Source organism: Columba livia, chromosome 1 (genome assembly GCF_036013475.1).
Source record: "Columba livia isolate bColLiv1 breed racing homer chromosome 1, bColLiv1.pat.W.v2, whole genome shotgun sequence".
Taxonomy (NCBI): Eukaryota; Metazoa; Chordata; class Aves; order Columbiformes; family Columbidae; genus Columba; species Columba livia.
Window position 1 is genome coordinate 168,746,789 of NC_088602.1, and position 16,201 is coordinate 168,762,989.

Below are 16,201 nucleotides of genomic sequence, written 5' to 3' on the forward strand. Positions count from 1 at the left end.
GAATCTCGAGGTCCGTTGCCACCTGGCTTCCGCCTCCTTGCCTGCCTTGCGTCACCAGATTGTGTCGTGCTGCAACAGTTGGCTCTGACTGTGCTCAGTGCCACCTGAAGCCAAAACCCCAAGCAAGCCTGACCTTAGAAGCTGAAGGGCAGGTAGATTTGCAGTGTGCTCCATTTTGCATGCAAGAGGGGGTGGGCTATTGAGAGGGAGGCCAAGATCTGTCTTGGCAAATGTGCCATTTACAGCATATGTGCTGTTTGGGAGCCCTATTTGCCTACCCCTTAGGAACAAAAAGTTGAAGGATGCATCCCCCTGTGCAGTAAAATGCAGTAGGAGTGAACACAGAGGGGCTTGTTGACGGCCGCTGTACAGACAGAAACCCACTTGGTCTGGATCCGCCATTCTCTCAATTCCTGCAGCTGCCACACCACAGCAAGAATCCCCAGTAGCCAGCTTAGGTTTGATAAAAAGGAGTGGCCTGCTTTGACTCTCATGTCAACTCTCAGAAGCCATGTTACTTCTTCATCTTTCCTACTGGCCCCTCTCCTACGTCTGCAGTGATTTCCTACAGCCTTTCTTCAACGCTGCCACAGCACTCGTCCTCACTCTCCAGGACTCCAGACACTCATTTGGTGAAGGATCCGGGAAGGACAGCGGTTGTCCCAGAGCAAGAGCTGTCAAGCACTGCTGGGCCTTGTGTGCCTCCCACAGGATATTCTCCTGTCCTTTTGCAGCCCGCATATTGCTGCAGCTGCTTAGGAAGGCTACATACAGAAAGGAAGGAAATGCATTTGGTAAAGATACTGATAACAGGAACAAAAGTCTTTTAGAAACCCCTAGGCATAATGTAACAAGACTAGGCCTGGTGTACCAACACTAGGCATAATGTAGCATACACCTAACAGAGAAACAACAGCTCTATAGAGACTGGACATGAGGCAAAGCAGGATGTCCTTGGCTTGCGAGCTGGGAAAGAGGAAAATTCTGCTAAATGAAGAGCGGGGTACATGACTTTTGCTGGGTAGCAGCACAAAATGACAATATGCTTGCTGAAGAAATTAGGTGAAGAGGCTGACACCGGGGCGGGGAGCCACACCAGCTGCGCAGGCCACCGGGAAGCACTAGAGACCCCCGATGAAGGCTCTCGAATACCAAAAATGGACTTCCGGGAATGGGTGGGGTTATGTAAATAATTTGTGTGTAAGGTATTAACTAAGCGGTAGAGACAAATGAGTATGCAACAGGTAAGTGGAATAAATACCAAAAAGTGCAAATCACACGCACACTCGATTAGAGCAGCAATCCTGCGAGTGTCTGGCGTACTGTAATAAAAGTGCCTGCTTTTTAACACTTTCAAAACAGTGTGAAAGAGTCTTTTTTGCTGACCTTTTGGTATCAGTACCCCCACACTTGCATGTGCCGTGTACTGGAAGAGCAACAGCCATTCATGAGCCATCCTACACATCTTCACAGCCAGCTGATAAAGAGCAAGGCACACACATGCACATGCAGAACTTACTGCACTCCTGCTGGAGACTGAAGCGCTCGCTGCAGGCATGTTCACGGTACAGGTGCTACTTTCCAAGCACCGCAGGGTTTATCTGGGTTGTGTAGCTGCCTCGCCTCGTGCTAAGGGCAGCTCGGGCCTCTCTCCTCCGTGAAGGAGCGATCCGCTTTCGTCTGGAGCGCTGAGGTGGAGGCAGCAGTCCCACGTCTGTGGGAAAGAGAGAGCTGGCAGCAGCTGTGGGGTGGACAGGATAGCAAGCAAACAAAAGATCCCTTGCGCTTGATTGCTGTGCTCTCGTCAGCTGTTGCTGCCAAACATGGAGGGTGGCCGGGGCAGGGATGAGCCCAGAGGGTCTCCTGCGTGGAGGAAACACCCATGTGGACCCTTTCGATGGGTGCTTCCAGCACTGACGCTCGCACACTGCGGGGAACCAGTGCAAGACATGCAGGAATGAACAGAATTGCATTCGGTCAGATGGGCTGCGTTCCCTGACGCTACCTGCTGCCAACTAGAGAAGAGATGCTGAGTCAGGCTTTTTGTAATGCCAGTGCTGGAGTTCAGAAGCTACATACCGCCTAGCAACGACCTGGTGGTGGACAGGAGGAGGGAGGGCCAGAACGGTTCTGGTGCTGTCTCGTGCTCTCTGTCGCTGGAGCTGTCTCTCTCCTGCACACCCCCAACATCAGGGCAAGTGCTGTGCTCAGCTGTTGCAGAGGAGTTGAGCGGACTGGTAAGCAGCCAGATTTCATCCGCCTGCACATCACCACAGAGCTTACTGCTGCTTGTGTCCTTGGCCTTCATGGGGAGTTCACAGGACTGTTCCTGGGTGGAGGTCCCATTGCCAGTTATGTGAAGAGGGGGTGCTGTTTCCATTTTGAAGATACATTTGGTATCTTCTAAAGGCTGTTTTTGTTTTAGAGCCCGGAGATCCCTTAACATTCACCAATGTGAAAGGTTCTTGCCTGGAGGGGAAATGGAACATAATTTCAGTCTGGTTTTGCCAAGTGTGCTTCAGCGTCTTTGTGAAGGGTGGCTTCTCGAACTTGTAATGCCTAGCTGTCTGTCTGCTTGCACTTGAAGTGATGAGGCCTGGGCCAGGTGGACCTCCAGAGCTGGCCGCTTCCACTGCTGCCCAGCCAGACCTGGAGCACGATGGTTCGTCTGCACTTGCAGGTCTCAAAGCGCAGGTTACAAATCTGAGCATCCTCAGACCCCAAGTCATGTTTTAATGAGAGCCACAATGTAGGAGTTTAGATAACCATTCTCAGCCTTGTTACAGAGTATCTATCACAAGAAAAAAAACAACAGCGTTTACCCATGTTCAGTACAACCAAGTGCCTCCTGTGTCATGGCTGTGAATTAAAGAATGTTTGTTCCATCGGCTCCCTCAACCGCTCCTCATCTGACTTGTGCTCCAGGCCCCGCACCAGCTCCGTCACCATCCTCTGCGCTCTCTCTAGCACTTCAGTGTTCTTTATAGGATGAGGGCCCCAAAACTGAACACAGTGTTCAAGGTGGGGCCTCACCAGTGCCGAGTACAGCGACACAATCACTTTTCTAGTCCTACTGGCCACACTATTCCTGATATCAGTCAGGGTGCTGTTGGCCTTTTGGCCACCTGGGCACACTGCTGGCTCATGTTCAGCCGGCTGTCAGTCAACACCCCCAAGACATTTTCCACCAGGCAGTTTCCAGCCGCTCTTCCCTGAGCCTGTAGAGCTGCCTGGGGTTGTTGTGACCCAAGTGCAGGACCTGGCACTTGGCCTTGTTGATCCTCATGCAGTTGGCCTCAGCCCAACGGTCCAGCCGGTCCAGATCCCTCTGTAGAGCCTTCCTACCCTTCAGCAAACCAACACTCCCACCCAACTTGGTGTCATCTGCAGACGGGTGCACTCAAGCCCCTTGTCCAGATGATTGATAAAAGACATTAAACAGAACTGGCCTCAATACTGAGCCCTGGGGAACACCACTCGTGACCAGCTGCCAACTGGATTTGACTCCATTCACCACAACTCTTCGGGCCCGGCCCTCCAGCCAGTTCTTTATCCATTGCGGAGTACACACATCCAGGCCATGAGCTGCCAGCTTCTCCAGGAGATTGCTGTGGGATACGGTGTCAAAGGCCTTACTGAAGTCGAAGTACACAACATCCGCAGATTTCCTTCGTCTACTACTAGGTGGGTCATCTCGTCGTAGAAGGAGTTCAGGTTGATCACACAGGACCTGCCTTTCATAAACACACGTTGACTGGGCCAGGCCGCACGGTTCTCTTGTACGTGCCGGAAGGAGAAGGGAGGAGGCCTCGTCCTTTCCTACCCAACCTGTGCTGCGCTGCCGACTCCTGCATGCTGTGCCCACCCTTGAGAGCACACAGAGAACACTTGGGTACACATCACCTCGCATTTCTAGGTCTTACAAGCTCGGGCTTCAAATTTTGAGATGTTTCCTGCTAAGGCTGGTGCTGGGAAGCAGCCTGGGAATTCCCAGGATGATTCTTTTGGGTGCAGTTGGAAGTCATCAGCCCAGCAAGTTGGGGTATATATTTTCCACAGCTGTGACGTATTCAGTGTGAAACCTGTGGGGTTCATTATTCTATTATTATTTCTGTGGGGCTTATTATTCTTCTGGCAACTGAGAGGGAGAGAGGGAACAGAACCTTGCTTGGCTAGGAGGTTGAAACAGCTGCAAGTCTAAAGGTTCTCCTTTCAGGTGGAATTTGCAAAGGATGTACAAAAGCGGGTACATTGAGGTGGGGGGACAGTGGCAGCATTTAAATGGCACTTGAGGTTGCTCATGCTAATCCCACAGTCAATGCTGGGTTATGCCAGGGAAGGCCCACGTCAGTGGGAGAGATCAGAGTTGCGCGTGTCAGCTGGGAAATGCCCAGCAGGGGTTTCCTCCCAGAGCCCTGCTGAGCTTTGAACCCCACCCTCCACTCCCAAACAGACCAGGGCCCACACACCAGAGTCAATGATGGTTCTTGCTTCCAACTGAATTTCAGCGTGGAGTCCGGGAAGGGGAGCGCTTTGCTGCACGTGGTGTCCCCAGCTGCCAGCAGGACCACGACCGTGACCACGCTCAGCCCACAGAGGATCTCAGAGCCCCTGGAGACTTTCCCTTTGCTGAGGAGCCAAAACCAGGTCTGGCCCTTTCCTTTCCTTATGTTTCTGAGTCACTTGAATCCATTTCATTTCCCTGACACCGCTCTCTCGCCACCCTCACAAGAGAAAAGTGTTTTCCTTTGGCTGAGGTGCCATTCCCCCGTCCCAGCTTGTGCCCACTTCTTCGCACCTTTCCCCTCGGTGGGCTACACATCCATCAGATCCCTCTGGGAACTGCAAAGGTTCCATGGCTACCAGAAGCTCAACCACCACCTTCTGCCCAGACCACCAGGAGGATTGCTCTAGGAAGGCAGGAAGAGTCTGGTAACTGATTATTAGCAGTACCTCAGCACAAGTCCCCGATCAGAGCACAATCGTGGCTCAGGGCTCCCGGGAGGAAAAGGACACAGATGCGTGTTCCCTCTTGGAGACGTCTGCACGACTGATACTCCTTCAGAGCAAGGGCAGAGAGAGACACGCTAAGTGCCTGCGTGGGTTGAGAGCCTGAGTGAGCCTTCAACGATAGGACTGTCCTCATCCAAACCCGCGAGGTCCCAAGCACTCCAATGGGGCAGCAAAATGAAGACACGGACTAGACGACACCGTTTATTAAACAGCACGCTGCAACAGTACAGCTGGAACTAGATGCAGGGCAATGGCTGCACAAGATGGAATGTCAGGGTTTGCAGGCTTCATTCCTCTCTCTTGTCACCACTCAGCTTTCGGGCACCGGCACTTCCTCTGCTCTGGCATCTCCTCAGTGCTAATGGCGCTGGAGGCTCAGCAGTGGCTGGGGAAGGGTTAGTGTGGGCTGTTAGTTTATACAGCAGGCTGGGCCAAAGGTGGCACTGGAAACTGGATGCTGGAAGTACAGCACTAATGGAAGGGCACCAGAGCAGAGGCAACTGAAGAACTCCTGTCACAGTCTGACGATGCCAGTCAGGCCTTCAGGATGAAGCGCTCGGCACCACCAGAGCCCAAGGAACGTCTGCAGCTGAAGGTACCAAATGCCTCTACAGCACAACTGTCTGAAGTGCTGCCCGAGGTCTCAACCTCACGAGTGTTCTAAAGCAGAAAATACCGAAGCTAGTCCCTGACTGCCAAGTCCTTCACAAAGGCGGCATTAGGTGGGACTGAAGTAGGACTGGCTACAGTCTCATGGGGCAACTCTCAAAGCCAAAAGGCTGGGAAACGCGGCAGCAGGACTTTGAGGGCAGCCTCAAAGTAGTCAGTAGAACAGAGGAAATGGTCTCTCCCAGGCTCTCCGGGAAAACCTTCCAATTTCCCCACCTGAAGTTGGAACTGGGCTCTGGTAGCTCATGAAAAGAAAAGGTTCTGATTAGCTTACTGAGGCAGAGGCTTGCAGGTCTTGCTGAAGGGCTTCTATAGTCTTGGCTTGTTGCTGGACTGTGGCTGCCAGCCTGGCCCTTCGAACTTGGAGCCTGAAAAAGAAGTACAGGTCTCACCACAGAAGTCCACAAGAACACAAATCCCAAAGGAAGAGTGTGATAGAACCTCATCTAAAACAAAAGCATCTTTGAAAACCACGTAGTATTATCTGGCTGGGATGCAGGAAGACACCCCAGTTGTTTTCCCACAATCGCAGAAAGCAAATCTTGCCCCGCTGCGTGACTTCCTTACTGCTGCACGCGTTCTTCCAGCTCTGGGACAGCCGCAGTTCCAGAAGAGGTGACCAGAAGTCCCTGCAGGTGCTTGGAAGCTGTTAGCTCCCTCTCCTTATTCTTTATGTCACTCTCCAGGGACTCGGCATAACACTCGTTCCGGATAAGCCGCTCTTTCAGTTCCTGCAGCTGTCAAACCAAAGCAAGAATCCCCAGTAGTCAGCTTAGGTTTGATAAAAAGGAGTGGACCCCCAACTAAGGCTCCATCCCTCACTCTGGTTTGCAACAGAAAAGGCCTGGGCCCCCGCCAAGAGACAAGAGACGAGCTTTCTCCCTACCTGAGCTTTAGAACTGTCCAGTTCCTTCTGCAGCTGCAGTTTCTGTTCCTGCAGGTCCCTGCTGTGGCGCTTCTCAGCTTCAAGTGAAGCTTCTGCCAGGGAGCACTTTCTGAGAGCGCTGGCAAGCTCCTGCTGCAGCCACCTGACCCATTCCTAAAGAAATGGTGTTCCGTGAGCACGGAGAAGCCAGTAAGAAGATGACAACAGGACACATGGGATCATATCATTAGATTGATCTTCAACATGGCCAGCAGGTGGAGGGAGGTGATTCTCCTCTTCTTCTCTGCTCTGTTCGTGTGAGCCCCACCTGGACTACTGCCTCCAGCTCTTGGGTCCCCAGCACAAGGAAGACACGGGCCTGTTTGAGTGGGTCCAGAGGAGGGGCACAGAAATGATCAGAGGGTTGGAACAAGGGTGGTGGGACACTGGAGCAGGCTGCCAAGAGAAGTTGTGGGTGCCCCATCCCTGGAATTGTTCCAAGTCAGGCTGGACAGCGTGTTGAGCAAGCTGATCTAGTGGAAGATGACCCTGCCCACAGCAGGGAGCTGGACTAAATGATCTTTAGAGGACCTGTGCAGCCCAAACCATTCTATGCTTCTATGACTCAGTGAATTCCAAGACGAGAGATCTTGGCCACCACCAGCAGGCACCTGCTGGCACCTTTCTCAGCTGAGCACATCCAAACGACCGGCAGCTCAGCATGATACTTTCTCTTTCCTGATACACAGAAAAGGCTTCCGTATTTTCCTCCTTGGAACAGAGGCTGAGCGTCTGTGCCACTAGCTGTTTTCTAACCGCCTGTTTTTCCTCTTCATGCAGGACTTCTGCTTCACAACGGGAACAAAATGAGGTCTGAAATAGACTTCAGGTCCCAATACAAAAACTGCCTCTCAGCAGCACTCCAAAAGGAACCTCAGTAGCACAAACAGGTCTCCTTAAACTGACGGGCTTGATTTACAGATATGTGCATCAGGCCCTAAGAGTCACCTGAGTGTCGCCTTGACCATCGGTTTGTGTTGAAGCCTCCTTCTTGAGCGGAAGCTCTTCTCTCTCCAGTGCAAAATCCTGAGCGAGCAAGAACACAGACCGACAGACAGTGAGGAGAGGAATCCGCAGGAACACTGCAGCATCACACTGCCTTTCAGCAGCTGGGCTTAAGAAGCATAACAATTCCTTTAGCTCGGGAAGACAAAGTACCTCATCCAAAGAAGAGAAGTCAAAATCATCTTCTTCTTGTGCTGCTCCTGCTGCTGGCAACACACCTACAAAGAGGTAAGAAGCGCCACGCTGCCGTGAGTGCTTATTTCATTCTGCTTTTCCCCATCCGCTTCACTCCAGAGAAGCTTACAAAGGGAACCATTTAAGTCCGTCAGGAAATTATCATTGTGGCGCTCCTCTGCAACAGCATGCGCACACACTCCTTGTTGTTTTGCACCTGGAAGCAGCACGGCATCCAGAAGTTCTGTTAGACCTTCAGAATCCGTCTGTGGAAATAGAAAGATATGTGTTAGAACTGGCACTTCCAAAGAAGGGCAGCGAAGCTGGTGGAGGGTGCAGAGAAGAAGTCCTCTGAGGAGCGGCTGAGGAAAGCGGGGCTGTTAGTCAGAAGATGAGAAGGTCTCTCATCGGCCTCCTTATTCCCTACAACTACCAGAATGGAGGTTGTGGCAAGGTGGGTGTTGGTATCTTATGCCAAATATGCAGTAATAGGACAAGAAGAAAGAGTCTTACTTTGTTCCAGGAAAGGTTTAGATGGGATATCAGTAAAAATTTCTTCACTGAAAATCTTATCAAGCACTCCACAGGCTGCCCAGGGAAGCGGTTGAGTCACCTTTCAACCATACGCTTTCACTCGATGATTTAAGGATCTATTCCGACCTAAGTGATGCTAGGATTGTACCTCAGAATCAGAAAGGGACTCATCGTCATCTTCTTGTGCTGCTCCTGCTGCTGGCAACACACCTACAAAGAGGCAAGAAGCGCCACGCTGCCGTGAGTGCTTATTTCACTCTGCTTTTCCCCATCCGCTTCACTCCAGAGAGGCTTACAAAGGGAACCATTTAAGTCCGTCAGGAAATTACCATTGTGGCGCTCCTCTGCAACAGGGTGCGCACACGCTCCTTGTTGCTTTGCACCTGGAAGCAGCACGGCATCAAGTAGTTCCATTGGACCTTCGGAATCCGTCTGTGTAAATGAAAAGACATGAATTAGAAGTGGCACAGATTCCTTCTGGACCCGTCTCCACGCACAAAGCTCCCGCTTCAGCCAACATGCGTAATGTGGTATCAGGTGATGGAAAGATCAAAATTGCCAAACACAGCCAGCGTGTTAGCCATCTGTGTCGGTCTCTTTTGCCCAATATGCAGTAATAGGACAAGAAGAAAGAGCCTTACGTTGTTCCAGGAAAGGTTTAGATGGGACATTAGAAAAATCTTTTCACTGAAACGGTTATCAAGCACTGGAACAGTCTGGCCAGGGATGTGGCTGTGTCACCATTCCTGGTGGTATTTAGGGGACGTCGTGTACATGTGGTCCTTAAGGACGTGGTTTAATTGTGGACTTGGCAGTGCCAGGTGTGCAGTTGGACTCGATGATCTTAAGGGTCTGTTTTGACCTAAGTGATGCTGGGATTCCAAGCCTGAGTCGGAAGCAGCAGCAGAAGGAAAAGAGCCAAAAAGTAAGCACGCCCAGTCGGACCCCACCTTCAGAGAAGGTACCTCAAAATCAGACAGGGAATCAAAGTCTTCCTCTTGCTCTGCTCCAGCTTCTGGCAAGACACCTTCAAAGGAAAGAAGAGGCACAATGCAGCTGTGAGTGCTTCTTTTACTGTGCCCTCTCCCATCCCGCGGGCCCTGCATTTAACAAAGGGCTCTCATTCTCCTTCAGGCCACAGCGATTTGTCCTCATCACCTCCTCCACGGTGGGGGATCCTACCTGCTCCACTCTGTGCAGGTGCTCCCACGGGAGGGGCAGCAGTCGTCCCGGAGGAAGAGATCTCATGTACAGCTGCACCTCCTGCACCTCCTACAGAGCATTCTCCCGTCCTTTTACTTCTGACGTATTCATGCAGTGTCTTAGAAAAACTGCATACAAAAAGGAAGGAAATGAAATTGCTGACCGTACCCCCACACTTGCATACGCTCTCTACTGGAAGCGCAGCAGCCATTCAGGAGCCATCGTTCACATATTCAGAGCCAGGTGCAAATGGCAACACACACACATGCACAGAACTGACTGCAGTCCTATTGCAGACTGAAGCACTCACTACAGGCATGTTCACAGTACAGGTGCCTGTTCTTGTTGATGGGGTAACTCACCCGTGCTGGCTACAGTCTCCTGTTATAAACCCCCCTCTCCATTTTGGGGGCCAGTGAGACTGACATCTAGCTACAAGGCTTCTACCTCAGCGGGATGCTATACTGATGCTGCAGCCACTCTTCACGCCAAGCTGGGGTAACGTCTCCTGAAACTCCTTCTGGACCTCGAAGGGTTTCAGAAATTCCCGTCCCTATTCTGAGGCCCTGAGAGTGTAGAGCGCTCCTAAGTGGGATGTCAAGAGGCCAACAAAGATTGTGGTTGCATTCCAAGCACTGCAGGGGCTAACTACATTGCACAGGTGCCATCTTCTAACAGCCCTGGCAGAGGGTCAGTTTGGGCTCTGGAGAGAGACCGCTTTCAGGGTTGCTTCATAAGCACAAGTACAAACAAAACAAAAAACCCCCAAAGAAACAAGAAAATAGTAAAAACGTGCTCCAGGCCAAGGCTGCTGTGCAAAATGGTGCATTAGCACAAGACTGATACTGTGCCAGAAGCCTGCAGGGAAGGAACCAAGCTCTTGTTTTGCTAGGGCAGTCCCCAAAAATGCTTTGTTCCTAAAGGGGTTTTTACTCCACAGTTTACCATCGCTAGGAGAAAGGGCTATTTCCTCCAGCCTAGCTGTTAAGGACACGTAGCTGACAATGCAGCTGCTCTTAGCAAGGATGTAAAACACTTACCCAGGAGTAAAGACATCAAGATAAGCCATATCTGTGAAGCCGTTCTCGTCTCGATGAGAAAGAACAGCACCGTGCTGAAGCAGAAGCCGCACTACATTTGTATTCCTGGCATAACCAGCAATCTTAAGAGGGGTCCTAAAGCGTCCAAGAAGTGATAGGAAATGCATCAGCTTCTGCAGACATTGCCTTGCCATTACTTGAGTCCTTCTTTGCTCCTCAAACAATTCATTTCCCCTCCTACTGGCAGAGCGAAATTACAGCAAAACACGTGGATGCGTCGGAAAATTGAGGGTGGTGGGACCTCGGGAGGTCTCCAGGCCAAGAGTCTCTCTCCCCAAAGCAGACTCAGGAGGTCTGTGTGTGTCTGTGTTTCTGTGTGCACGTGTGTGCACACTCGCACACGTGTGTGTGTGTTGGCACCACAGCCAATGCTTGCTTGCAGTCCTCAGTGCAGAGATCATCCCCCGAGGTAAGAGAGCAGCCGAGCGCGGGTCTGCTTTCACAAGGGGCACAGAAGGAGCTCCTTCTGGGCAGCTCCTGGTTCTTTTCCAAAGCTCATTCCTATGGCTCCCATCCAGCCCATCTGAACAACGCTCAGCAGTCCCACGCATGCTTTTGACAAAACTTCACCTTTGATGAATATCTCGAGCGTTCACGTCGGCTCCCTTTTCAAGGAGGAACTCGACCATCTCTTCACGGCGCTCGATGATCGCGACGGCAAGCGGAGTGTATCCTAACTGAAAGGAGAAATCGTCTCCCTTAGAAGAACACAGGAAAGTCAAGCGAGTTTGGAGAAGAGAAGCTTACCCAAAGCCCAAGCTTACGTCATTCCGAGCATCAATCTGGGCATTGTGCTCGAGCAAGAGCTCCACCATCGCTTTGCTGGGCATGAGGGCAGCCATGTGAAGGGCAGTGTTGCCACCGGCACCTTTGCGGTCGGCGTCGGCACCGTGCTCCAGCAGAGCGGTCACGCAGTCCTTGTGCTGGTGCTGTACTGCCTGGAAACAAGCCACAGGGGAGGAGCAACTTCCAACGTGTACGTTTCTCTCTGTCAAAACTTCTGCCACTTTGCAACATGGGAAAGTATGAGCGTCTTCAAAGATTAGGCAACGTATGCCCCTTCCCCACTGACTGCAACATACCTGTTTCTACGCAGGCCTGCGTAAAGAATCACGCAAGGCAGGTATCGCTCTGTGCATAATTGACAAGCCCCACGTACAGCAGCGTAACATATTCCACGTACCAGCATCAGTGGTGTTTTCTTATACATGCCACGAGGGTTCAGCTTGCACTTCTTTCCTGCCAGAAAGCGAACGACATCTGCGTGGCCGTTCGCACAAGCAAGATGCAGAGGCGTCCTAGAAATGAAATACATGCAGTTAACACAGACAAGACGGCTGAAGACATCGTTTCAGGCTGTGGTGCCTACCACCTAGGGGCACAAGGCTCAACTGCCAAAAAAGCAGCCAAAAGCAAGCTTTCTGGTGCCAGAGCCGGTGGCAGCAGTTGCCCACCCAAAGCCTGGGGCTGGCTAGGCACCATCCTCAGCACGTCTGTTTGAGCCAGGAGGCATCTCCTCAGCTGTGACAATGAACCTGCACAAACGGACTCCCGTGCCCAGGCACTGGTCGCTGCCTCCAGCCAGGCCTGCCCGGCCACCCAGCACAGCAAAGGATACGGCGCCTTGGCAGCCTGGAGCCTCTGGCGGTGCAAGCCGTCTCTGCTTGCACGAAGGCCTGCGGAGCTCCACAGAAGGGTCACTACAGGGGGCAGGCTGGCAGAGCAGGGCAGAGTGGCGCATCCGCTGGCTCCTGTCCCAACTGGGGCGGGCCTCCGGTAAGGGCAGCGCTGTGGAGCCGGCCTGTCCCCAGGGTGCTTGCGATGGTGCTGGGCTTCGCCGGCTCTTCCAGCCAGAGCACGCGGATCTTCGCTATGGGCACTGCCCGCCTCTTACTGCTTGTTGGCATCCCGTGAGTTGATGCGGAATCTCTTCCGCCACCAGATTCCTTGCAGCCGCGCCAGGTCTCCGCGGGCGGCCGCGCTGTGCAGCCCGCCCCGGCCCTTCTCCCGGAGTTCCGAGGTCCCGGAGGTGCTGGGCGCGGAAGCGCCGTCGGATGTCGGCCGCTCCCGCACCCTCCTGAGCAGTGCCATGAAGCTCTGCATGCTTCGCGGCGACTGGGCGCAGCCCGCTCCGGGGTGAGCAGCTGCAGGAGGCGCCTGGCGGACTGCCGAGCCCCGGAGAGCAAGGGGACTGTGCGGGGAGAGGGCAAAAAGAGTCCAGAACCAAGTCCCTGGCGGACAAGGGTAGAGGGCACGGAGAGGGCGAGAACAGCCCAGAACCGAGGCCCGGGTGAGCAAGGGTATGGGGCACGGAGAGGGCGAGAAGAGCCCAGAACCGAGCCCCGGGCGAGCAAGGGTAGAGGGCGTTGAGAAGGCGAGAAGGGCCGAGAAGAGGCGAGTCCCGAGTTGGGTCGCAGCTCCCGACGCTCCGAGCCACACACGCACTGCCGGTCCCGCTGCGGCGGCGACAGCACTGAGAGCCGGCGGCTGCAGGGGGCGGCGTAAGAGCGGCAGCTCGGGGCGTCACAGCGGGAGGGCCGGGGGCGTCACAGCGGGCGGGGTGACGCCGGCCCGGGGCGAGCGGGCTGCGGCTCCGGCGCTGGGGCTCCCGCGGGGCCGGGCGGCCGGGAAATGCGTCTGCGAATGTGCTGCGGTTCAGGAGCGCAATTCGCTGCCGTGTGCAGGCTGTTGAAGGATGCGTCCGTCTGCGTCGGGCGCGGTTCTGGGGAGAATACGGCGGGGGTGGCCGCAGCCTGGCTGCTGAGGAAGCGCTGGGTGCGCAGCAAAGCTTCACCCTGTCCCACCGTTGCTAGACAGCCCGAAAGACCTGACCGTGAGGCTTACGCGAAAGTTCATATTCCACTAACAAGACATGAGCAGTCCAGCAGTAATTAAGTTCCACTTGTAGAGCCAAGCCTATCGAGGAATTGAGAAGTCAACCGCGGACAAAGGCCTGCTGAGCTCCACCGAAGTGTCACTGCAGGGAGCAGGCTGGCGGAGCTGGGCAGGACAGGGCAGAGTGAGCATCCGCCTGCTCCACCATCGGGGTGGCCCGCGGCGGGGTGGGTGGCTGGAGGCTGCGGCAGGGGCTGTAGCACCCTGGCCTCAGCAGCTCCCTGTTATCCCTCAGCGCGTGGTCGCGGAGCCCGGTGATGTGGGTCCCCAAAAGTGGAGCTGCAGGCAGCCAGCGCTTCTCTCGGGTGGGCAGGGACCTCGGGAGGTCTCTCGCCCAGCCCTCACTGTCACTCGCAGTGACACCCCCTCGGGACTACTGTGATTGCGCATCACGCTGTTTTGAGTCGCGTGTTTGCGTGTCCAGATTTCCTCCAGTGAGCTCTTCTGCAAGGCTGCTCAGCTCCTGTGACCTAGAAGAGAATGTGCCTCAGCTGCTCTGTGCATGGTGCTGGGCACGTGAGGAGCGTGACCCCTGCCCAGAAACCGAGGGGGCAGCAGAGGCTCAAAAGAACAGCAAGGCAAGAGCTGGGGCCTGCTCCACGGGCTGAAGTGCTGGCTAAGGAGCTTTCACTCCACAATTTACCCCTGCACCCTTCTCTCCTGCTCCCCATCCTTAGGGGCTGACAGAAGGGGCAGAAGACAGTAAGTCAAGATTCAGCTACAAGAGGTCACAGGCACTTTTGGCTACTCAAGCTAGGCTCGTAGGCATAATATGCAATTCTTTCACAGTATCACAGTATGTTTGGGATTGGCCATCACTAGACTACCGTCACTAGGAGAGAGGGCTAATTCCTTCAGCCTAGCTGTTAAGAAGATGTAGCCACCTGAGGGAAGGAACGGCCAGGGGAACAAAGCTACACCTGAAGCGAGGAAAACGGCTAAAGATTTTAACTCCTGGGGGACATTGGTTGGATCCCCTCTCCTCCCGAGCAGAGCGACAAAGCTCTGCATGCTGCAGGGTAGAATGAGGGCACGGCCCACTCCATGGTGAGCAGCTGCAGGAGGTGGCTGGCAGACTCTGCTGAGCCCCAGCTGAGCAAAGGGAGTGGGTGCAGAGAGAGCAAGAGGAGTCCGAGATGGAGTCCGAGTCCAGATGGAGTCCAGGACTCCAGAACCGAGTCCGAGATGGACAAGACAAGATGAGCCAAGAAGAGTCAAGTCCTGAGCAGGTCGCAACCCCCGACACTCCGAGCCACACACATGCTGCCTGTCCCACTGTGGCAGCGACAACACTGAACAACTTTGTCCAGAAGAAATCTAAAATAATAGCACTGTGGGGGGTGAAGAGAAAATTGCCTTTGCCCGACTCTCTGGGTATAACATAATTTGAACTGAATTGAGAAAATGCAAATATTATCTAAGATGCCCACAATCTTATTTTTATCATGGAAAGGTGAAACAAAGATTTTTGAAGTTGCTGCTGGACAGATATAAGTGGGATAATATAGTAAAGTCCAAATGGGATTATGACCTCCCTGTAGTTGTAATCCCATGAGCAGTACAATCACACTGTCTTTAATTTTATCATCCATAACAGAGAATTCCTAAAGAAAAAATAAACTGGAAAACATTTTTATAAATTAAACATTCAGAAAGCTAGCTTTATAAAAGAGGGTGGATAAAACAGGATTTGATTACAGGTTTTAAGTACCTACATGGAGAACAAGTATTTGGTTATTTCAAGCGTAACACAACACTGATCGAAAAGTGAAGAGAAAAAATTTGAGATATAAGGCTTCCTCTCTGCCCCCCTTCACATTGGGGGCAATTAATCGTACAACAATTTGTATTACAGGTGATTATTTTTCATACTTGGTATTTCCCATTTCTTAGGCATGATATAAGCCAGACCCAATTAATATACTGTCTATAAAGATCCTACTCTGGCTCCCCAACTGAAGTAACTGTAGAATAAAGTGATGAAGCAAGTATTTAATTTTCTTTACACCCATCTGATAGCTTAGCAAAGACCCAAATGTTAGAGACACTTAATACAGAATAACCAAGTAACAACCACATATGAGAGACTAAGAGACATAAGCCCACCAATCACCCCAAGAAGCAAGTAAAAAAAAACAACAACCCGAAACCAAACCAACACCACCACCACAAAAACACACACACAAACAAAAACCAAACCAAACCAACAAAAACCCCAAACCAGCAAGTTAAGATGCTATCCAGCAATAAACTTAGCTTGGAACGAGGAGTTTCATTAACTTATGTAAAACTCAACACTTCTGTAACAATGTTAATATTTTCTCTGTCAAGGACGAATACATAAAAACTGTAAGTAACAGTCTCTTCAGGTACACAGAATGACCTAAATCTCACAAATAGGTAGAGATAGCACTGATTTGACAGAAATAAGCATTAATAAAACATACACAGGGAAGACACGCCTTGACATATTCATTAAAAGTACATGCTAAGATGAACATCAGCCCAAGTACAACCAACAGGAATACTACCAAAACAAGAGAACATTTAATGAAAAATGCTAATGGAATTCAGCCTCTTTCATTTCTTTATTCTCATTATATAAACAACCTTCAGTGCAACAACTTAATTTATCTTCTTCTGTTGCTAACAATAGATGCCTTATTGATTTGATATCTTCACA

General features: G+C 52.2%; 1 protein-coding gene across 1 annotated transcript; it reads right to left on the reverse strand.

Moving 5' to 3' along the window:
• Positions 1-5,201: 5,201 nt before the first annotated feature.
• LOC106146049 (ankyrin-3-like) lies at positions 5,202-12,032 on the reverse strand. The gene is made up of 12 exons (XM_065043999.1): positions 11,807-12,032; positions 11,388-11,561; positions 11,194-11,300; positions 10,564-10,698; positions 9,503-9,651; positions 9,271-9,347; positions 8,650-8,752; positions 7,556-7,830; positions 6,569-6,721; positions 6,250-6,419; positions 5,957-6,050; positions 5,202-5,398 (listed from the first exon to the last, which is right to left on the reverse strand). The coding sequence occupies exons 1-12, from the start codon at positions 11,936-11,938 to the stop codon at positions 5,372-5,374; spliced, it is 1,596 nt and encodes a 531-aa protein (XP_064900071.1). The 5' UTR covers positions 11,939-12,032; the 3' UTR covers positions 5,202-5,371.
• Positions 12,033-16,201: the final 4,169 nt, after the last annotated feature.